A 24,871-nucleotide genomic window follows, 5' to 3' on the forward strand; every position below is an offset into this window, starting at 1 on the left:
GAAGTAAAACTGGAATGAAGGAAGGCTCAATGAATAAAAGTGACTATCTCAATATATTTTAAGTTTAAACTAAAGACAGATTTAATATCTTGACCAAAGATTCTGACTGGAGGTTTGGAACCATGGAGATTTTCTACATAATTTAAAATTATGGTTCATATATAATGTGGCAATTACGATAAAACACTAGGGTGCTAGTCCCCTAGTTCTGCTATGTAACCTTGGAAAAGTCACTTCACATTTCCCTACCTCAATTTCCCCACCATTAAAATGTAATATATCATCTAGTCCCAATTTGAGTGTCTTCTAGCCCTATTCCTTATATACTTTCAAATCTGGTCAAAGACCTGGTTGCTGAACTGCTTTTTTCCTCCCTTGTTTAGGGAAGTGTGGAAGGAATATGTCTGCATGACAAGCTATGCCGTGAAGATCATTTCTTTTAGGCTTGGGAACTTTATAAAGTGTGAAGAACTAGTGAATCTAATATCACAAAATCTTAGAGGTGGAAGGGACCTTAGAGACAATCTAAGTTCAAGTCACTCATTTAACTTACAGACCCTAAATGATCTGTCCAAGGTCAAAAAATTATTTAGTGGCAGAGAATGGACTACAATAGAAACAAGGTCTCTTGATTCCAATCTGGTGTTCTTAACAATAAAGTGGCAAGCAACAAAAGGAAAAGCAAAGGGACTTGTACAACCTCCACAGATCACTCCCTGAGTAAAAATCAGTACCTATGATAACTGAATTTCTTACCTGCCTTAACAAACTCCCTGAAACAAGGGGATATCACTCAACAGTTCCTTTGTCTTAGAACTGTTTTGCTCCTTAGTTTTTGGTTTGTTTTTTTAATATCTCTAATCACTCAATCTCCCTTCCCATTCCTAAATGTAGGTTTTCAGTGGTCTTTTCTTCCTCCCTTTGATAGTCTCAACCTTCCCTTATCCCAGGTTCTGTCCTGTGTGATAGTGCTGAAACTTCAAATGCCTACTACTAGACATTAAGACCTGACTGACCTACTGGAGCACCTCACTCAAGTCGAAAACCAAATTCATCTTCACGTGAAAAAGAGCTCCTCCTCCTGATTTCCCCGTTTCTGTTAAAGTAACTACCACTCAGGATGAAAATAAGTTTTCCCTCCCGCTGGTCTCTGCATCCAATCAATTTCTAAGATTTATATCCATTTTACCTCCCAAGATTTCCCTACTATCCATAAGAGTTCAGACTCTCATACTAAGGAATAAAGAATGTGAAAACACCCCAATTTTACAGATGGAACAACTAAGGCTCAGGGAGTGTTAACTAGCTTTCCCATGAACACACAACCAGCAAAGACCAAAGTCAGAACTTGAAGCCAAGTCTTTTGCCACAAAGTGCATTGCATTGTTCTTTACATTGTAACATGTTGTCTCTCTAGGAAACCAAATATCCAAGTTTATTAGAACTACACAGAAGAATCAATAAGCACCATTAATTAAACTGGCTAAACAATATATATGGTATATGAGTGTACTGGAATACTACTACACTTTAAAAATTATGAATATGAAGAACTCAGACAAATACAGAATATTTTTATGAACTAATAACAAAGAGAAGTATGCAGAAACCAGGAAAAACATACATAATAACAATGTAAGTGAAAAAAAAGACATTTAGCTCAATGCAGTGTGATTATAAGGACCAAGCTTAGCCTCAGAATAGAGATGAAAAATGCACCTCACCCCTTTCTTGCAGAGAAAGGGGGGGACTATGGATTTGGAACCCATATGGATATGCTGACAGACTCTACTGATGTTTTGGTTAATTTTACTGAAAATGTCTCTTTCCTTTCTTTGTTGTCATAAGGGATGACGTCACTGGGAAAAGGGGAAGGCTATGTTCACAAATAAACATGATAAAAGATATCACAAAAACTTTTATAAAAGAAAATTTTAATAGGCATGAGATGGAGAACCTTTCCAATCTTATTTACAGTGTAGAGGTTTTACCAGCTAAATTTGATGCTCACAGGTCCTCCTCCCACTTAATTCTTGGTTCTCTTCCATGTTCTAGACCAAGCCTTCTTAACCTTCGTGTCATAGACCCATTTGGGAGTCTGTTAAATCCTATAAACCTCTTCCCAGAACACTGTGGCTTGCTTTGTTTTGAATGAAGCACATGCCAGATTTCAGTTTGAGGTTAGTGAAAATGAAGATTATTTTTTTTTTTTTGGCCATCCATGTTCACAGACCCTCAGTTCAGAAACCTTGCTCTGGATGGTTTAAGTTATAACTGAGGCTTTTCTGCACTATGATGCCCTGAAATACATGATTTTATTTTACACTAGCCCAAAATAAATTGAAGAAAAAGTTATTTAAACCAAAACAATGACTAAAGTATGTAGAAATTCTAATAGGTCTTAAAGAGTAGTAACTTAACTTTAATCTGACCTTTTAACTTTAATATAAGAAGTGACACAGTCACTAACACAATAATGGGAACAACCAAAAGATGAACCAAGGGACAAGATAGTAAATCTGAAGAGCTGGATCTTACAAAGCGGTTTCTTTGAGTAAATTCCTAGATTGGGCATGTCCGTTGCAATTGACGTAATCTACCATTTGCCATTAACTATACTTCCGCTAACAATATAGCACAAACAATAATAACCAAATGAAATTACTTCTAGAAAAGAATTTTCAAAGACTACAACTAAATATAAACAAGTAAAATACAGTTCAGACCTTCACAACTCAGCAGTAGGTAGGAGCCAAAATTAAAGTAGGCTAAACTTCTTCAGGCCTCAGATAGGTTAGACTAGAGACAGACTGCCAATGGTTGGTTACACAGGTCACAAGACAAACAGGAGAGTGCACAGTGGCAACCCGAAATACTTTAGCAGGCTGCAAATGGCCTGGAGGCGTAGGTTGTGTAGGCCTGATGTAGCTGAATTTATCTTAGAACAGTTATTGCAATGGCCAATTTTAAATCATGTCATCACTGATTCTTGTTTCTCACTATAAATTCATTAAATTTAGATACAATGGAATATTTATAATCATTATGCTTTAGTAAATCAGTCAACAATCCAATCCAATCTATTCAGAACTTAAGGAATAGGATTTCAGTTAAATATTTTGACTAAAAAAGGTTATCATATGTACTATATAGAGTACCAATTTTCAAAAATTAGGATATATATGGACATGTAATAATTGTTAATGATTTAAAGGCCCTTAGGGAACTTTTAATACCTCAGGGTCATCACTGCTAACATTAATCCCTCCTTAGTAAGGGAGGTGGAGGTTAAAAGAAATCATGTTGAATCTTTAACAATCCAAGAAGTTGTTCATGGATATACCAATATTAGTTGTACTTTGATGTAGCAGATATAATAAGGCAATTAAAATATGAAAGGTATCTTTAAAAAACTTAAAATCTCATATTTTATAAAATGTTACCTTTTAGCAAGATCATACTCTTTAGCTTCATAATATAGCTTAGCAAAAAGGAATCCTTTCATTGACTTCTGAAAAGGAAAAAAAAAAGCATTTAAAGTATTACCATCTGCATACTGGAATATATTTTCATTTTCCCCTCAAAAAGGGGCCAATACCTTCCCTAGAAAAATCTCAATAAAATAATTTTTTTTGCTTCATTTGATAACCTATGCAAGTACATCATTTTGTAATAGTATATATTTGAAGCTATTACAGGGCATGAAAATCCAGCAGTATTCAAATCAAAATTCCATCTACTTAACCTGACTTTTTACAAAATAGGAAATACGTCTTTTAAAAAAACAGCATTGGGTAGAAAAAAGAAAGGTAAAGAAGAGATTTAGCTATTCAACTTAACTTTTAAGCAAGGTAAGTGATAAGTTCTTATTACACATTTGTTGGATTGAAATAAGGGAGAAAGAGCACACTTAGTTCAGGGAATTTTTCTTCTCTTGTATGACAAACTATGTAGGGCAGAAGTTCTTAACCAGGCATTTTGTGAACTTTTTCTGTTTTGATAACTGTATTTAAACATAATTAGTTCCCTTAAAAAGGTTAAGAACTTCTGATGCAGAGGAAAAAAATGAAAAGGCAGCTTATATTCAGTGATATGTGAGGTGGGCACATAATCAATACTCCCAACTTCTATCATAACCAAAGATCAACTGATTAAGTGATCAAGTACAAGGGAGAAGAGTGGAAAGATATCCCCAACACAAGTCAACTTGGCCATGATGCTTTTTCTTCCCTATTTTCCTTCGAATCCTGCTGCATCTCCTCTTGGCTGCAAGAGACAGGTCAAAGTTTTCTTTATGTATCAGTGTATCCTTCAGGCAAAGTCACAGAACCAAAGACTTTTAGAGTTAGAAGTGAATTCCAGGGCCATCTAGTCAAACCCAAACACAAAAGGGAATCTCCACTAAAACATACACAAAGTGGTCATCCAGACTCTATATGAAGGCAATCAAGGAGGGGAAAAGCATGACTTACTCATGGCAGCTGATTCTACTTTTGGCTAGTTTGAATTATTAGAAAGTTCTTTCTGAGATAAGGAGTATTTGTCTCACATTCACCCATTGCTACTGGCACTTCTCTCACTCCTCTCCCCAAGGAACTAATAAATCTAATCCTCTTTCAGATTTTTTTTTTAGGCTAAACACCTCCAACTCTTCTAATACATCCTTATATGGCACAGACTTAAGGCATTCTGGTTGTCCCTCGTTAGATCAGTTGACTGATGCAACTTTGTAAAATCAAAAATGCCCAGGTCTGATCATACTGATCCAAGCCTCTGGGGCAATAACTCACCATTTGACAAAAATAGCTGAGAAAATTGGAAAGCAGTTAGGCAGAAACTAGGCATAGATCAATATCTCACACCATATACCAAGATAAGGTCAAAATGGGTGCATGGTGGTATTTTAAGTAAATTAGCAGAGCATTGAAAATTTATCTGTCAGATGTATGGATAAGGCAAGAGTTTATGACCAAACAAGATAGAGGGAATCATGGAAAAACAAAACAAATAATTTTAATAACATGAAATTAAAAAGGTTTTGCACAAACAAACCTAATGCAGACAAAATTAGAAAGAAAGCAAGAACCAGAGGAAATTTTACAGCAAGTTTTTCTGATATAGGTCTTGTCTTCTCAAGGAGTAGGGGAGGCAAGGAAGGAGAACGAAGGAGAGAACACAAAACTAAAACAAAATTTTTTTTAAATAAATGTTAAAAAAGTTTTAATGTAATTGGAAAATATTTATCAAAATAAAAATATATTTTCAAAAATACTGATTAGAATATAACATAAATACTATGTTATTAACAATGTTCCATTGATAATGGTATTAAATTATGTAGGAAACAAAATGATGCTATTTTCCTCATGGCATAATATTCTTATTAACACAAAATACCTCCATTCTTTACAATATTAATTATTTCCAAAAAATGAATACTATGATAGATCTTTAAATTCACCAGCTATGAAAGTTCATAACAAATTTAAATATCATGTGATGCAATACAAGATTTTTAAAATTAGTCATATTCAAAGTGATACATTCAGATACTGCTCCCTAAAACACAACATTACTCTTATCGAGGGAAATGATGTAGTATATGGGGGTTTGAGTTGTAGCCCCAAACAGATATGCTGCTCTGTCACACATTCTGTTCCCCATTTTTCCTAGCACAAAGAAAGTGTTGACCGGTCCTTGACGTGTTGAGGGCGGATCTAAAGCTAGAAAGCCAATTCAGCCCAATCCCTTTCATTTTATAAAGGAACAAACTGGATCCCTGAAAAATCAGGGCACTTGCCCAAGGACAAAGAGGTTAAATGATGATCAATGGGATACACAAGAAGTGGCAGAAAATGATTTCTCAGATTCTCAAAATAAGTTTTTAATGACCCCAAACCTTTACAAAAGGGAATGTACTTTGACACCTCAAATTTATTTTTATTTTTTGCAACTTTAAAATTCAATATTTTATTCCCCCCCCAATTACATGTAAAACAATTTTTAACACTCATTTTTTAAAATTTTGAGTTCTAAATTCTCTCTTTTCCTCTGTCCCGTCTTCCTCTCTTTGAGAAGGCAAGCAATTCAATACAGGCTATACATGTACAGTCAAGCAAAACTCATATCTAAGTTAGTCATGTAGCACAGACCAAAAAAAAAAACCAAGAAAAATAAAGTCAAGAAAAAGTATGTTTCAATCTGCATTCAGACTTATCAGTTCTTTCTCTGGAGATGCACAGAATTTCTCACTTACGTCCTTCAAAAAAGTCTTGGATCACTGTGTTACTAAGAATAGTTAAGTCATTCGCGGTTGAGCAGCATACATTATTGCCGTTGCTCTATACAATGTTCTAATGATTCTGCTCATTTCACTTTGTATCAATTCACATAAGTCTTTCCAGGTTTTTCTGAAAGCATCAAAAACTATTGTACTTTGGCAATCTCATTTCAACCTGACATGACTCTACAGGCTGAGGTTGGTGGATCTTTTGAGCTCAAGAGTTCTGAGTTACAGTGGGCTAAGCTGATAGAGCTCTGCACTAAGTTTAGCATTTACACTGTGAAAACTGAGAGGAGTCCAGAACAAAAGCGTCAGCTTTTTTTCTCTCAAACTAGATTAAAACGTAATTGGGAAATATTTAACAAAGTAAATAAAAATACAATAAAACATACATAATATATTTTAAAACTAAGTCAATATATAGCCTGCAGGGATCATTATGCAAGGATTGGTGGCCATGGACCTCACAGTTCTATTTGAGTTTGACACCACTGGTCAAGAAGGAGGGGCGGGGTGAATTAGAGAAACTAGAAAAAGCTAATTCTAGTTCCTTTTAATAGGTCATCAGAGGCTGTAACTTAGTGAAGACCTAGATAATATATAAATTTCTCCTGTTACATGCTATTGTACCCCAACAACAATTTCCTGCAGTAGTTAACACCTTTTAAAATAAAGAAGAAGGGTAATAGTGATGCTTTTGGGTAGAAAGAGATACTTCATCACAAGACAATTCTAGATATCCTTAAAATGTCATATTAAAGCAATCATACACTCACGGATGCAAAAATATTTATAGCAGCTCTTTTTGTGGTGGCAAAGAATTGGAAAATTGAGGATGCCCATCAATTGGAGAACGGCTGAACAAGTTGTGGTATATGAATATTATTGTGCTATAAGAAATGATGAGCAGGCAAACTTCACAAAATCCTGGAAAGACTTGTATGGTCTGATGCTAAGTGAAGTGAGCAGAACCAAGACAAACCTGGTAACAGCCACACTGCATGATGACTAATATTGGTGGACTTAACCCTTCGCAGCAATGCAAGGATCTAAGACATCTCCAAAGGCCTCATGATGGAAAACACTATCCACCTCCAAAGAAAGAACTATGGAGTCTGAATGCACATCAAAGTATATACTATTTGCTATTTTTTTCTTCTGTGGTATTCCGTTTCCTCTTTCTGGTGGTTCCTCCTATTGGTTCTAATTCTTACTTACAATATCACTAATGTGAAAATATGTTTAATAGGAATGTATATGTATATGTATAGTCTATAACAGATTGCACGCCATCATGGGAGGGAGGGGGGGAGAAAAATTTAAAACTCAGAAGCTTATGAAAGTGATTGCTGATAAATCAAAATAAATTAATTTTTAAAAAAGCAATGACGAATTTGGGGACATGTGCAGGGTAAAAACACATAAACAATAATGAGCTATGAAGAAGAACCAGTTTAAAGAATGTCATCAAGGTAATATTGTACAGTGAAAACCAGATGGGCTGGTCATGTAGTGAGGGTGAAGGATAACTGATGGAAAGCTATGGACTTCACTAATGTTAAAAGGAAGTCTTCAGCATGATGAGTGGATCTCCTCTAATGAATCTGGAGGAGGACATGCACAAGAGTCATACATAATAAACAGATATAGTTGGTTGTGATCTGCATTGCTGAAGAAAATATGGATGAAATCACAGAGATGAGGTAATAGATTCATTTTCTTGAGTATGTGGGGAAAGGACTAGCTTACCCTTTAATCTATAGGCCAACTTCCTGGTACTCTGCTATGCACTCTGGGAACTGTAAGAATACATGCCTGGACTTTTCTCACCATTTTTCCCTCTCAGTAGTTAGACCTTCATTTCCTAAATCTCCTTCTTGTATTCTTTCTCAGGCCTGAAGAACAACTAGAAACATAACCAGCACACTTAGCTTTGGACAAAAATATGTTGGGAGCATTTTCCTTCTGTACTGATACCTGAAAAAATGATTTTACTATTTCATATAAATCATTAGTAAAACACTTTACTTTCAACACATCTTTTTCCAGCCTTGGATCAATGTGCTTTTAAACAACCCTAACTGATTTACTTGCAGGTCTTCAAGTAGAGAATAGAAGGCCCCTTGTTGAGTATGTAATAGTGGGGATTCTTTTTAAGTGTTAGTTTAACTAGTCGGATAATATAAAGTCCCATTTGCTTGTCAAACTGTATGATTCTGTGATCATCTGTTGGCTATTCCATTTGCCTTCGGGACCCGCCATCCCATCTGCCTTTGGGACTCTCTCTTATCACAGACAGAGTTCCAGACTTGGAGTAAGAAGATCTGTGTTTGAATCCTACCCCCAATACTTAGTAGTTGTGGCACCCTGGGCAAGTCACCAAACCTCCTGTCATCATTGTCCTTATCTAACAAATGGGAATAATACAATATAATTTGTAGGGTATGGGGGTGGAGAATCAAATACAATTTATGTAAAGTGCTTTAGAAAATCTTAAAATATTACATGTGTTAATTTAAAAAAAGCAATCATACAACATCTCTTGGAAATAGATGGACCCATTCTCTCTACTCACACAGCCATCACCCTAGTTTAGATACTTATCACCTCTTGCCTGCATAACTGCAATGGCTTTTAACCTGCTTCAAGTCTCTTCCCACTTTAATCCATCCTCCACACAGATGACATAGATTCTTCTAAAGTCTCCATGTCACATCATCACTCAAAAACGATATTTAACATTTTTATCAGCATAGCCCATACTCTTATCTACTAATGTTTTGAAGAGAAGATACCTCCATGAGCTTTTGAGGAGGAACAAGCGTATGACTTCATCCCTATATGGAACTCCCTGAGCAGAAACTTACTAAAGTTAATGTCCATAATTTAAGAGAAAATAATGGTAACTAGCATTTACAGAGTGCTGTTAAGATTTGCAAAGCCCTTTACAAATAGTATTTCATTTTATATAACAACTATGGCAGGGAGCAGGGCCAAGATAGAGAGTAAGAGACAACACAGTTGAACTCTCTCAATGTTTCCCTCCAAACAACTTTAAAATAACCCTTCAAATCAAATTTTGAAGCTGCAGAGCCAACAAAAGGTCTGGATGAATATTTTTCCAACCTAAGAAAACTGAGGAGATCAGCAGAAGTCTGTGGTATCAGGTAGAGGGCCTCTCTTGAGCCCATACATGTAGTCACAGAAACAGTAGCAGAAGTGGTAGCAGTAGCAGAGGGCAGCAGGAGAACCTTTAGAAGTTCTCAGCCCAGAGAAAGTAAGGGGGTCCAAAAACTGCTCATAAAAAAGATTACAGGGGACCCTCTTTTGGCACTGAATACAGCTGGTACTAATGGCAACTCTGTTGTGGGAAGGAGTGCTGGGACTCAGTCACAAGGGAGCAGGGGTCCTGGTCACAGTTCCATGGCAAAGAGGAGTGAAAGCGCTTGTGGCTGCAGGAGACCAGGAGTCCTTCCAGGATAAAGACCAGAGAAAAGACCAGGAAAGCAGTGACCACACTTGTCCCCAAGACAACATTCTGGAAGCATCAAAAGTGGCAGATCCCCATAATTACCTCTGAAAATAGGAGCAAGAAAAAGCCTAAAGCTTGGAATACTACCTCCTCATCCCTAGATGAGGAGAGCCCAACTTTAATATAAATCTCAAAGTCAAGAAATAGACTGGAAAAATGAGCAAACAAAAACTTTTTTGATCATAAAAAACTACTAGAGTGACAGGGAAGACCAAGACATAAACTCAGAAAAAGACAGTAAGATGAAAATAGCCCCAAGCAAAGCCTTAAAGGAAAAAATGCTAATTGTACCCATGCCCCACAAGAATTACTGGAAGAGTTAAAGAAAGAGATTAAGAGTGGTACGGAAAAACTAGGAAAAGAAATGCGATGCAAGAAAATTATGAAAAGAGAATTAACAGCTTAGTAAAAGAGACACAAAAAAATACTGAAGAAATAACACCTTAAAAAACAGCATTAGGGGCAGTGAGGTGGCTCAGTGGATGGAGCACCAGCCCTGGAGTTAGAAGGGACCCGAGTTCAAATCCAGCCTCAGACCAAACACTTGACACTTACTAGCTGTGTGACCCTGGGCAAGTCACTTAACCCCAATTGCCCCTCCCCAGAAAAAGTAAAAAAAAAAAACAGAATTGGATAAAGTTAAAAAAATAAAAAAGAGTTGGCCTAATAATAATAAAAGAGGTACAAAAATTCACTGAAGAAAAAAATTCCTTAAAAAGTAGAACTGGCCAAATGAAAAAAAAAAAGTACAGACTCTCACTGAAGAAAATAATTCTTAAAAATTAGATTTGAGCAAGTGGAAGCTAATGACTCCATGAGACATCAAGAAACAACAAAACAAAGGCAAAAGAATGAAAAAAAACAGAAGAAAATGTGAAATATCTCACTAGAAAAACAACTAACCTGGAAAACAGATGAAGGAGAGATGATTTCAGAATTACTGAATAAAGCGCAGCTAGGTGGAACAGTAGACAGAAGCAGCAGCTCTGGAGTCAAGAGGACCTGAGGTCAAATCCAACCTCAGACAGATAACACTCACTAGCTGTGTGAATCTGGGCAAGTCACTTAACCCCATTACCCAACCCCCCCACAAAAAAAATTTACTGGACTAACTGAATGCCACGCTCAAAAAATGAATAAATAAGACTTCATATTTCAAGAAATTATCACAGAAAACTGCCCCAATATCTTAGATCCTGAGAGTAAAGTAAAAACTGAAAGAATTCATCCATCACTTCCTGAAAGAGAATCCAAAATGAAAACTCCCAGGAATATTACAACCAAATTCCAGAGCCCCCAGGTCAAAGAGAAAAAAAACTTCAATCAGCCAGAAAGAAACAATTCAAATACTGTGGCTGCCACAGGACCATACAAGATTTAGTGGCTTCCATGTTAAACGAGCAGAGGGTTTGGAATATGATATTACAAAGGGCAAAAGAGCTAGAATTACAACCAAGAATCAACTACCCAGCATAATTGAGTACAGTTATCCCTTTTACATCACATCCACTGCGGTTTCAACATATCACAGACCAGCACAAAAAATTAAATGGAAATTCTGGGGGAGTTTTGCAGAAGCCAAAGATGACATACAAAGCAAATGACACAGAAAAAGTTTAGAAACTCAGAAATGCATAAAATCATAAAACATATGTATAATATTATATAATATCAACCCATATTTTACAATAAAGTACTGTAAACACTTCATAAAAGAAAAAAGAAAAACTCAGATTTCATCTCTGGTATGAGAGGGTCAAAAAAATTTTACAAAGATTTTCCAGATCACAGAGGCTGTGCCCCTAACCCTTGCTATGTGGAAGGGATAACCGTATAATCCTTCAGGAGAAAAAATGGCCATTTAATGAAAAAGAACTTTCAAGCATTCCTGATGAAAATAAAAATTCCTGAATAAAAAATCTGACATTCAAACACAAGACTCAAAAAAAGCATAAAAAGGTAAACATGAAAGAATAATCATAAGGGCCTCAATAAAGTTAAACTGTTAACATTCCTATATAGAAAGATGATACCAGTAACTCCTAAGAACTTTATCATTATTAGCATAGTTAAAAGGAGTTTTACATAGACAGAGGTCATGGATGTGAGTCGATTCTGCTAGAATGATCTCCAAAAAAAATGAAGGGTGAAAAAGGGAAATGTACTGGAAGAAGGGAGGAAGGGAGAGGTAGCATGGGGAAAGTCTTCTCATATAAAAGAGGCATACAAGGAAGAGCTTGTACAATGGAGGGCAAAAAACCAAAGTTCTGGTTTCTTGGCTACCAAGAGCCCTGAATCCAGTTTGCTTTACAACAGCATGCACAGCTAAATAAATCACTTGTCTGGATGATACTCAGTTGTTGTTTTTTTTAATTTAACTGGAATGCCCATAAAATGGAATTGGATAGCAGAATGTATTAGAAACCAAAATACAACAAAATGATGTTTATAAGAGACACACAAAACAGAAAAATACACACAGAGTTAAAATAAAGGGCTAGAACAGAATCAAATATGCTGGGGGGCAGCTAGGTGGCACAGTGGATACAGCACTGGCCTTGGAGTCAGGAGGACCTGAGTTTAAATCTGACCTCAGACACTTCCTAGCTGTGTGACTCTGGGCAAGTCACTTAACCCCAACTGCCCAAAAAAAAAAAAGAATCAAATATGCTTCAGCTAAACTAAAAAAAGAGGTAGAGGCAGCAATCATAATCTCAAAGAAAAAGCAAAAATAGACCTAATGAAAAGAGATGATCAAGAAAACTACATTTTGCTGAAAGGAAACAGACAATGAAGTAATATCAAAAATTTTTACAGCAAATTTCCCTGATAAAGTCTTCATTTCTCAAATATATACTAAGCATGAGTCAAATTTATAAAAATAAGAGCCATTCTCCAATTAATAAATAATCAAAGTATATGAACAGTTTTCAGAAAAAGACATTAAAGCTATCTATAGTCACATGAAAAATGCTCTAAATCCCTACTGATTAAAGAAAGACAAATTAAAATAACACTCAGGTAACCATCTCACACCTAACAGAAATGACAAACACTGGAAGGGATGAGGGAAAAATAGGTACACTGATGAACTGTTGATGGAATAATGAACTTGTCCTACCATTCTGGAGAGCAATTTAGAACTACTACACTCAAAACGCTATCAAACTGAGCATACCCTTTGACCCAGCAAAAGCTCTACAAGATCTATATCCCAAAGAGATCAAAGAAACAGGAAAAGGATCAGTATGTACAAAAAATACTTATAGCAGCTCTTTTTGTGGTGGCAAAGAATTAGAAATTGAGGGGATGCTCATCAATTGGGGAATAGCTGAACAAGCTGTGGTAAATTATTATGATGGAGTACTAATTAGCTGTGGGAAATGATTGGGGGGGTTCAAAAAAACCCAGCAAGAACTTTATGAACTGATGCAAAATAAAGTGAGAAGAATCAGGAGATCATCGTAAGTAGTAACAACAATGTTGTAATAATGATCAACTGTAAAAGATTTGTCTATTCTGATCAATACAATGATCTTTCAAAACAATTCCAAAGGACTCATAATTTTTAAAAAAAGCTACCCACCTCCAGAGAGAGAATTGATGAATTCTAAGTGTAAAATGAAATATAATTTTCTCATTTCATTTATTACTTTTCAAAAAATATATGCTTAATGTGGAAAATCTGTATAATTGATATCATATTATTTGCCTTCTCAGTGGGTGAGGATGAGGTGGGAAGAAGGAAGAGAATTTGGAACTCAAAATTTAAAAAGAAAAGAATGCTAAAATAAATAAATTGAAAATGTTTTTTAAAAAGGGGAAAAATGAACCTTGCACTGGTCAAAATGTGAAGACAAACACACTAGAAAACTAGACAAACATACATATATATGCAGAGTTCAATGTAAAAATGTTAACTGGTGGGGATAGGAAGGGAAAAAGTTAAAAAGAACATAATAGCAAGGAGGGAATAGTTTCAAGCAAAACAAATTTCAAATTCAAAGAATATATCCTAAAAGGAAGATTTAGTAGAGAAAAAGGAAGGCAAAAACACTGAAAACTAAACGGATGTTTATCAATTGAGGAATAGCTGAACAAATTGTGGTATATGAATGTAACAGAACATTGTTGCACCATAAGAAATTATCAAAAAGACATTTTCAGAAGATACTGGGAAAACTTGTATGAACTGATCGAAAAACTGCAGTGAACAGACCCAGAAGAATAATTTATACACTAAAAACAGGGAACAGAAAATCAACTATGAAAAACTTAAGAAGCAATTACAGAGCAATAATCAATCACAACTCCAAAGAATAATAATGAAGCTCTGTAGCCACCTTCTGACAGTATTAGTGAACTCAATATTGGTGAACTCAAAGTGCAGAAAGAAACATACATTTTCATAATGAGATTTATTTTGTCTGACCATGCTTACTTCTAATAAGAATTTTTGTCTGTTTTTGGATTGGAGAGGGATTTAGATGCTAACAATAATAGTGCAAAAAAAAAAAGGCAGCCACTGAAATTGGACTTTTTTGTAGTTAACTGCTCAGAATAAGAAAAAATTCAGAAGAAAGCAGAGACAAGGACTATTTTGAAAGTATTATGTTGAAGTCATTATATCTATTTTTTCCCAAAAAAAATTAACATGTATGGAAGAGTTCCTATACTGCTATATTTTCATAACATTCTTTTTGCTCCACTTTGCATGTGGAAATGATCTGTCTTAGGTTATTTAAGCTAAGAAAAAACATATTTCTTAAAAGAAATTTGCCCATAGTCACAAAGCTGGGAAGTGTCAGAGATATGAACACAGGTATTTTTGAGTCCAAGGTCAAGCCTGATAGGATCAACATAAATTGGAAGCTAGAAGAGACATTGAAGATCATATACTACTTCAACCTCTTCACTTGACAGAGGAAGAAACTAACGTCCAGAGAGGTTAAGCAATTTGCCCAAAGTTCACATAGGTGACAAGGGCAAAGGCTGGATCCTCTTATTTCTAAATCTAATGCTTTTTCTAATTACATGGTACTGCCTTTTCCCTATGAATCATTTATTTACAGACTTTAGAATAGGGCATTGATCATTTTATTTTTTGTCTTTAAAACTTAATGGTCAAATGTGATTTATTTAATGTCAAATCCTGTCAATATTAACCCTCATTTAAAACATTACTCTTCTAGGAAAATGACATTTTTTACAATAGAATTTCTAAAAACATGGCGTAAAGTGACAACTGCTTTTGTAATGGAATATCATCAGCTTTATTTCATGACTTTCTGCAAAAATAATCAGTGATCTAAAAACAAGAGAAAAAGAAGATGGCAGGGATTAGGTTTAACATAGCAGAAGGTCAGGAAGAATCTTAATGGAAAACTATGATTAATTCATTTTAAGATCCTGAAGACCACACACATAAGGAATTATTCCAGTAGGTGTTCTTGATGGCAGGGAGCATGTCTTACTTATTCTCAAATATGTAATTCTCCTATGCCTAATGTTTCAGATCCTTAATAAAAAATGTTTGATGAATTCAATCACCTTCAGGAGGGCGGTGTTCTGTTCACATCTCTGGCTGAGATGCAATGTTTTTTGACAGATGATAAATCCATAACATAAGGCTTTACACAAAATAGGAATTTAATTTTTACAAAGAAAGCCAGAAAACTATCCAAGGAGAAAAAGAATGACATGGAGGAGAATCAAAAGCAATTAAAACAGTCCGGCAAATAAATGACACAAAAGGAGTAAGACTATATGTATAATGTTCTTCCCAGATTAAGTACTGATTAGCTAAAGAAACAGCAACACATGTGTTGGGGGCATGGGACATGTCTGATTAAAAAAAACTGAGCCTAAGGCCAGAGTGGAGTCTAAGGTCCCCAGTTCTTGGAGGCTAACTCAGAGAAGCATGCACCAACCAGTTTTTCAAGATGATGCTGGATACGGAGCTGGAATATGAGCCACCTAACTGGGTCACAGCCAAGGAATTCTATCAAAAACATGACCCCAAGGTGGTAAGGGTATAAGTTCTGTGGTCAGGTGCTATGAAGGTAATAGCTGAAAAGCTGAACCTTAAGTAACTGAGAAGAGTTATAGGAAGCATCCTACAGAGACTCACATCCTGTTCTGACCATCCCTGTGCATCATTACTATCATTTATTCCTACATATCTTCTAGTTTCATAATCATGGTGTTTGATCTGATATGGAAAGGAAAGCTGTTTGAGTAAATTACAGGAGGCCAGATCTATTATGCAGGAAACTGAGTTTTCTTCATGGCAACAATCTCATGCACCATGACCTGAAGCCTGAGAATATTGTCCTAGATAACAATTTGTAAATTTCACTTTCTGACTTTGGTGTTTCCTGCCACTTGGAACCTGATGAGAAACTCTGAAAATTGTGTAGGGCCCCAGGACACTTTGCCCCAAAGATTCTCAAGTGCTCCCTGAATGAAACCCATCTTGGTTATGGCAAGGGAATTGACATCTGCATCTGTAGGTGATTCCTGGCCTGCCAGCTCTTGACACCAGATCTTGAGGCTAGACACATCATCTTGGAAGGTTCAATCCAGGTCACCTGTTCAGGTCACTTGAATGAACTGACCACTCAACAAATGTCAAGTGACCTGACTTCAAAGTTACTTACAAGTTAAAGCTGAGGAAAGACTGACTATAGAGCAAGTCCTGCAGCATCTCTTTTTCCAACACTATGCCACCTTGAGCCTTTCTCTCCTTCAGGAATTCACACGAGCAATATGGACAGTGTTGACTTCAGATCAAGCAGCCCTAAGCACTGCCAGAATGGCATCTAACCAAAGGACCTCAATTAGGAGCCACATATGGGCTTCAACCAGTGACAGCTGGTCTTTCCACCTATTCAGAGACTGGGTAAAGGATAAGCAACAGAATAGGCTGCCCTCTTCTAAAACCTGTCTCCTGGTCCATTCCTAGACTATGATCCAGAGGAAAAGGGAGATCTGAACAACACTGATGATAAACCTACATTGTTGCACAGTTAATACTTTCATCCTGGGAATCCAGAAATTTGCTTCCAAGCCCAAGAGTCCTGGGAGATCCAGCTTTCCCAATCTGAAGGCTTCTGTCAACCCAGTAACCTGGGCTCTAGCCATAGGCATTCATCCCTCCTCTTGTATTCTCTAGGGCCAATGGTATGGTCAAGAGAAACAACTCTTTGCTTCCCATCCCTATCGCTCAGGACTTGAGTGGAAGGAAAAGGGACCAACAAAGAATAATATTCAGATCTTTACTATTGTCATCCAGGTTTCATGTGAAATAAATGATCCTGAACACTGTGGAGGACAAAAAAACCCACAGCAACATCCCATACTCAAAATATCACTAAAGACTACCATATAAGCATTTAGCAAATGGAAAGAATTTCTTTTTACCACTGACAACACCTAACTGTAGTGGCTGATGACGACCTCCTACCGAGGGGTACAGGGTATACACTGGAATGTTACAGTTAAGGAAAGTGTATTCTCTTCCCGAAGCACATATCCAAGATGTGGTTCAGAGTGTGCGAAACTTGGCAAATCCATTAACTAACACTTATTTCTGCTGACAGATGTGGAAATAAATAATATTTTCAAAAGAAAACTGGAATAAATCAATAAAAACTAAAATCCTAAGTAGAAACTGAAGGGCCTGACGGGGCACTTTTTTTTATTCCAATTGAAAGTAAATATTCAAAGTAAATAGCTGGCTATATAGATGAATGTTGAAGAATAGGATTTGGTTTTCTGGATCATCACTTATAGTACCAGAACAACAGGTTCCTTGGCAAGGGACAGAATGCATCTCATGAAGACAAGGAAGAACAGGTTCGGCAAAAGTCTTGCTGACCTGATCAAAAGGACCTTCTATTTAATTTGAGGGAGATGAATTAAACATCCAAGTAAAACTATAAAACCAGAAACTATGAAATACAGCAGCTCTGAAAAAGAAACCACAAGAGTAAAACAGGTACCCAGCAATTCAAGAGAAAAAACAAGAGGGTTATGTGAACAATCAAACTTAAATAATCAAATGACCCTAAAATTAGCACACTGGGGTACAGGTGAGAATAGGGATGAAAATCAGGGCAGTACTATAACGATGGATGAGTACACTTGTCCAAAATAAACAGATTCTCACCGTTCAGCCTTCATTCTAATCATCCTTCGTTTCCAAGAGAAACAATGATATCTTGACTTGCTCATGAATTGGATTTACGTGAGGCAGAGTTGCACAAAGCCTTCAGCCTCACTCTCTCTTCCAGTCACCAAAGTCCACTGGCAAGACAAAAGGCAGGACACCTGACAGTGGCCCAGGATCCAGTGGATTACCTTGGCCGCTCTAATGTATAATCAAGATCTAAGAGCTCCAGTGCCTGCTTTTCGCTTGCCTCCATGGCCACTGAAACAAATTGTTCTCATCCACCCATTCTGCCAGGGAAAGTCCTCAAATGCTTGGAGTAGCCATCCCCCTAACTCACCAACAAGTTTGAACCCTCAATCTGGTTTAGTCCCTCTGCAGAAACAATTTTATTTAGGATGTGGCCTTTGCACATACTTCAGCTCTTGGAGCCATTAGTGAAAGTTAGGTGAAAGATGGACACCAATGATGGATGAGCAACCCTGAGAAGAGCTCAGCAAACCCTCACCCCAGAGGTGCTAGTACTCCCTGAACACCCCATACACCCCCAAACAGTAAACAGCTAGGTGGCACAGTGGATAGAACACTGGGCCTGGAGTCAGGAGTTCAAGTCCAGTCTCAGACACTTACTAGCTGTGTGACTCTGAGCAAGTCAGTTAACCTCTGCCTCAATTTCCTAAACTATAAAATAGGGGATAATAACAACAGCACCTACCTCCCAGGGTTGTTGTGGAGATCAAATGAGATAATACTTAGGACAGTACCTGTCATATAATAGGTGCTATTAAAACGCAAATTATTCCTGTCTCTGTTCCCTCCCTCCCCTCCTCCCCAACCACTAAAACCAAGTACAAACAAACAGGCTCTATACAAGTGGCAGAAGAACAGCACCATCTGTCAAGCAGGCATAAACTTTCATGGAAATCCATGAATTTTAGGGTAGAAGCACAGTAGAACTATTTAGGAAAAGACAAAAATTATTTTTAAATGCATTAACGTTAGGACTGCTTCAATGTGGAATGCTGGGCAGAACACTGGATTTAAAGTCAAAATAAACTGGGATTGAACTGAATGTGTGTGGCCTTGAGCAAATCATTTAACCCTTCCGGACCTTAATTTACTCCTATAAAATGGAGGAGGGATGGCACAGAGAATAAGGGATTAGTCAACATGGTCTCTAAGGTTCCTTTCAGCTTTAAATCTATGATCCTACAGATAACTTCTATGACCTCATTTAGCTCTAAATTCTTTCATGGGGAATATGGATGATGGTTTCCTAATAGAAATTATAAAACAAAGAGCTAAGATGTTGTAGTGATGGGAACAACTTCAACTACCTTAACATTTGCCATCACTTAACAAACTGTCTTCATTTGCCTTGATGAAAAGTTTAATTCTAAAAAAAGTAGCAGCAAAAAATTAACTGTTACTTTAAATTGGGACGTTTTAAAAAATTAGCTCAGAATGCAGAAGTGTCAGGAATCTTAAAAGAAATCGATTGTATATAAAAACATTTGAAATAACAAACAAACAGAGGGCTAGGGCATAGACATTACCTCAGATGTTAGGAAAATATTTCTAAAAACTTCAAAGATGATATAAAAATGGATTATGGGCTCAAGAGGGTTGGAAAGTCATTAAATTTTTTTAAAAAAAACTTTAAAAAAAACTCCAATAAAGGGGAATTCACCATTATTTCCTGAAGCAAAGACATACCACAGAGAATTATACAAAAGTGGCTCAAATGAACCAGAGCTGAAAGATAAAGAGAGAAAACAAAGGCTTTTTCTAAAGTTTTAATCAGCACAAAATAGAAGATATGATCCCTACTTAAGGTAGGCAGACTAACATTTACAGACGTTAAAAGAGAAAGCACAAATACAGTAGTTGTAATACTCATTCCTTCTCTGCCTTCTCAGTCATAGTGCTGTCAAAGCAGTGCTAGATTCAACAAGAGGATCAGAGTTCAAATACCAGCTCTGCCACTTCCTACTTATGGGACCCTGGATAAGTCACTATGAGCCTCAGAATCACAACTACATAAGTAATCCTGCCAAAACTGTTACAGGGATTATTCAACACTTCAAGAGCAAACAGAAAAGGGATGATCACAAGCAGCCATCAAAGTTTTGAATAGAACAACTAATACTAAATTCTTTTTGATGTAACTAGATCACTAGATCAGAGAAATGCTATAGACATTACACATAACTTAATTCCAGCAAGGCATATTACAAAGTCTCATGTGAATAAAGTGAAGTGTGAACTGAATGATGATATAACTGCCTCCAAATTCATGGAATCATGGATTGGTAGCAATCTGGAAGGAAAGGCCCAGTGGGGTACCATTTTTTTTTTTAACACCAGAAGGACCAGAATTTCCGAATGCCTTGAGGATCAAGCTGCATCAACTGACTAAGTACTGTTAAGGCAAAAAAAAAATAGTAGGATGAAAATTTTTATTTCAAAATAAAATATATTTTTTAATCAAGGGACACACCTGGTTCTTCTACTGTTAACCAACAACTTAGATAAAAACATAGAAGGTATGCTCATCAAATCTGAAGATGACACAAAACAGGATTATGGAAATGATCCAAAGAGATCTTAGAACCATAGACTGTTAGAGCTAGAAGGTACCTTAAAGCACAGAAAGATTAAGTGGCTTATCCAGAGACGTAGAGTGGTGTAGTAGACTTGGGAGTTAGAAGTAATTGGGTTCAAATCTCACTTTTAACAATCTCTTGCTGTGTGATCATGCACAAGTCACCTAAGTTCTTTAGGATTCAGTTTGTTTCCTCATCAGTAAATTGGGCATAATACCCATAATATTTACCTTGCATGGTTGTTTTGAATCTCAAATGAGATAATTACATACAAAGCTTTGCAAACCTTAGACTGACGGGCCCAAACAATATGAAACTTAACTAATAAAAGGTAAAACTCCATATTTAGGTTAAAAAATAAATCATATGGATATAAACTGAGTGAAACCTGGTTTTGGGCAATTCATATGAAAAAAAGATGTGAGATTTTACCTGACTACAAAGCTCAGAGTTAATGGTGTAATGCAGCTATTTAAAAAGCTAATGCAATCTTAGGATTCCTTAATATAAGTATAAAATCCAAGAGTGGCGATAATAGCTCTAACCCAAACTCTACTGATCTCAGATTACATTTAGAATAGTATGTTCAGTTCTAGGAAACATGCTGAGTTACATAATCAAAACTGGTGCATCAAAGTTATCAAAATGATACATAATAGAACATGGTCTAAGTAGAAGTTTACCTTGAACTAGGGATATTTAACTTGTGCACAACCATCATCAAATTTTCTGTATTAAAAAAGTATTCTCTTTTGTGTGGTTTTGGAGTGAACAGTGTAACAGGTTGAATTACTGTGTGTTCTGATGACAGAAGAAGACTGGTTACCTACTTGGCTAAAGATGGAGATACTTGGCAGAATACCCCCTAAAATGAACCATATAATCAAAAAGCTTCCTAATTGAGAACATATCTTCCAGAGAGCTTGATCCAGAGTTACCCAGATAGGCTAATCTTAAATCAGTCATGCAGGATATTGTGTAGCAGCAGCAGTCATTCTCATCAAAGACTGCAAAAGAAACAATCTTGTGCTTAAGAAGAATCATGAAGTCCAAACTACAGCAGGGAAACTCTTGTAAAATATTAGCTTAGAAAGCATAAGTGGCATCTGGTCTGGATCCTTCAAAATTTTCTTCTATGAACATTTCTAATTACTTTACCCTAAGGTGTTATTTCTGAATTCATATATATTTTCTCATCAATCAGACATCAGGTGTAACAGATTGCTGAACTCAGCATGCCAGGAAAACTCAGAGAACAAAAGTTCAGGAGGTCTGGTGTTTACAGTTTAGAAATCAATTAACTTTAGAAGATAGTAAAAGTAGGCGATCTAGGGCCAAAGTCCCCTGGGACTGGTTCCCAGGAGACAGAATACAGGAAAGCCAAACCAAAGCATAAGATCTTTCACAGATATGAAAGAAGGCTCATTGCTGCAAAAAGTAGAATGAAATGGAGGCAGATTTTCTGCTTTTGAAAAATGAAATGGGTTACCTCACCATTAAAATATGTTCAAACAAAAACAGGGAAACCATTTATCAGTGATATTGAGCTAAATTATAAACCTCTTGAGGGAAGGATCACATCCCATTTATCTTTTGATCTCCCTTTGAGCCTAGTTTAGAGTAAGGAATTTAAAAATGTCTCTTATATTGAAATGGAATTCCTGATTAGGCAGGAAGTTGGACTAAGTAACCCCTTTGCACCTTTTAAACTCCAAGATCCTATACTGGTAAGGGGAGTATTGAAAAGACTGGACATTGAATACAGGTTAGACTGAGTCAAAAGAAGCCAGGAAGGAACTAATATAGCATGGGTGAAATAGGTGGTCAAAAAGCTTCAGGTCACAATGAGGACAAAGAGAATTAAGTCCAATGGCTTGGGTAATAGAGAACAGATAGGTAAGGAGCATTATGTCCAGAAGGCCAAGATTTAGAAGAGTTATTATGATTAGTGATTAGAACTTTCCTTGCATTGTAGGTAGTATGAGAGAGAAGGGCTGAATAGTAAAACCCCTACTTATCCCTAGGAGCTGCAACATCCCCAAAATATGGTCATTTCCATAAAGTGCTGCCTCTAAGCCAAAATATGAAGCAAACACTTCCATTTCTTAAACGGCATCTTTTCTTCTGTGACCTTTTCCCCAAACCCCAGGGCCTTTACACTACCTCTCAAGATATCCAAAGCCTAAAACCCAGAAAATCCTTACTTTCTGGGGACAGTCCTTCTCACGTTTCCAAAATAAAATATTTTCCACTTGACCTATCAAATCTCTCAAGAGACTTAATTCCAGCTAGTTGTTAGGACAACATCTGATTAAAATTAACTCCCATGACCAGAAATGATTAAGCCACAAATTAATGCTTCCACTCTTACAAAGGCTGAATTTCAATAGAAGTGTTGTTTTGAATGCGTGAGCCTGCCTTTCATATTACATCAATAGAAGCAGACTGCTATACATGTGAATATGCAAGCCTAGAGAGCTAAAAATCTGGCCAATAGTCTTACTTAAATACTGCTTAATGTTTGTAGAGTATGACCTGTCAAGCTGTTCCTAATGCTAACTCTTTTTTATGAGACATCTGAATGAATACTAGGCAGTACAAGAGAAAGAGCTCTGGAGTGAGAGGACCTCGATTTAAATACCATCTTTTTTTTTTAAGGCAATTGGGGTTAAGTGACTTGCCCAGGGTCACATAAATCCCACCTCTTGACACTCACCTGTGCGACCTCCGGCAAGCCACTTAGCTTCATAGGGCCTCAGTTTCCTCATCTGTAAATGAGAGGACTGAACTAGATGGCCTCTGTAATCTCTCTAGACCCCTTTCTGGGATGTTTTTATCTAAAAATAAGGTCCATCAACAGGCATCCCTAAAAGGCATAGGACAGAGCAGACACAGTCCTTAGAGAAAGTTGGTTTAAAAAGAGTTTCAAAGAGAGCTCGCAGAGAGGAAAAAAGAACCCATGTAAACATGCAACCAGGATGTTCTGCATTATGCAGCTTGACCCTCCTTGCTTCTGTATTTCTCAGAATACTGACAGAGGGCCAACTATTCAAGACCCATTAGGGAACCATCATCCGATCCCGAGGTACACCAAGGGTCCACAACGCTCCCCCATTTTTCTTCCTCCACTCCCCCTTTTCTCTGAGTCACGGCCCGTTCCAGGCCTAGGCCTCGAAAAGGAGCTGGACCCGCGAGAGGGATGGGGGACGGGGCGGAGCCTCCGCCGCTGTCCTCGGAGCTCCGAGCCCCTTCCTCTCCTCGGGCCCTTCCCGGGGCAAATCAACGGCGGCGGGTGGGCAGCAGACGGGCGGGGGCGGAGGCGGGAGAAGGAAGGGGGAGCGCGCGAGCCGCTGCCGCCTTCTCTCGGCCCCCAAGATAAACACTGACGTGGGAACGGGCAGCGCGAGACAGAAAGGTCAGAGTGAGGGGGGAGGGGTGACAGCGGCCGCTATCCCTCCCCCCCCACCTCCCGCCTCTCCCCGTTTCCCAGGCGGCCCTCGCGCGCCGTCCCCATCTCCCTCCTTCCCTCCCCCGCCCATCCTCGTGGGCTGGCGCGCGCAACCCCCACCCCGGCGCCGCGCGGGCGGCCGGCGGCTCAACGAAGTGCCACGGGGGGAAAGGAAGAGGCGGCGGGGGTGGGAGTGAGCGGTGAAGGGGCCGGGAAGCCCGGCTCGCGGCTCCTCGGACTCAGAGAGAGGCTGTCTCTCTCCCTCCGTTCGCCAGATCGTCGCTTACCTCCCGAGGGGAGGGGGCGGAGCCCTGTACCGAGGCGATGTACCGCTCCACCTCGGCCTTGCTGCGCCTCATCGCCCCAGTCACGCAGTCCGTGGGCTCTCCGGGGGTCCGGCTCGGGGAGCCCGGCAGCGTTCTCCCTACGTCTCCGGGCTCGTTGAGCCTAAAACTCAGTGACGCCGCCACCGTCGCCGGAGCCTAAACAGCGGGCTGACGTCATCTGCGTGTGGCGTCAGTACTGCGCGCCGCGGCGCTGACGGAGGCGATTCCGCCGGGGAATCCCGCCCCGAGGGACTGACTGACTGACGACTGACTGCTCGCTGGGGGCGGGCTCTGCGTGGGCGCAGCCTGGAGGGAGCGGCCGAGCCCCTAGGACGTCCTTGGGCCCGAGGCTAGCTCGGGACCTGTAGCTGTTCGCGGTCTGGCCCTTCCACCCCGGCTCTGGACTGTGCCCGGCCCTAGCTGGGCCGTGGATAGGGTGGGAGCGCCCTTAGAATGGACCCCACCCCCGACAGGGGGAATGTGAAAGTGCTTTAGAAAAAGTGAAA

General features: G+C 38.2%; 1 protein-coding gene across 1 annotated transcript in view; it reads right to left on the bottom strand.

The window, feature by feature from the left end:
- LOC110193424 (E3 SUMO-protein ligase RanBP2-like) overlaps window positions 1–24,540 on the bottom strand; it is a 57,466-nt gene extending 32,926 nt beyond the window's left edge. Inside the window, 2 exon segments of the mRNA XM_078147672.1 lie at window positions 3,444–3,511; window positions 24,327–24,540. Of these exon segments, the coding sequence (XP_078003798.1) occupies window positions 3,444–3,511; window positions 24,327–24,398 (140 nt within the window). The 5' untranslated portion in view covers window positions 24,399–24,540.
- Between the last annotated feature and the right edge of the window lie 331 nt (window positions 24,541–24,871).

This window comes from Phascolarctos cinereus, unplaced genomic scaffold, assembly GCF_003287225.1.
Source record: "Phascolarctos cinereus isolate Bilbo 61053 unplaced genomic scaffold, phaCin_HiC Scaffold_7;HRSCAF=346, whole genome shotgun sequence".
Classification (NCBI taxonomy): Eukaryota; Metazoa; Chordata; class Mammalia; order Diprotodontia; family Phascolarctidae; genus Phascolarctos; species Phascolarctos cinereus.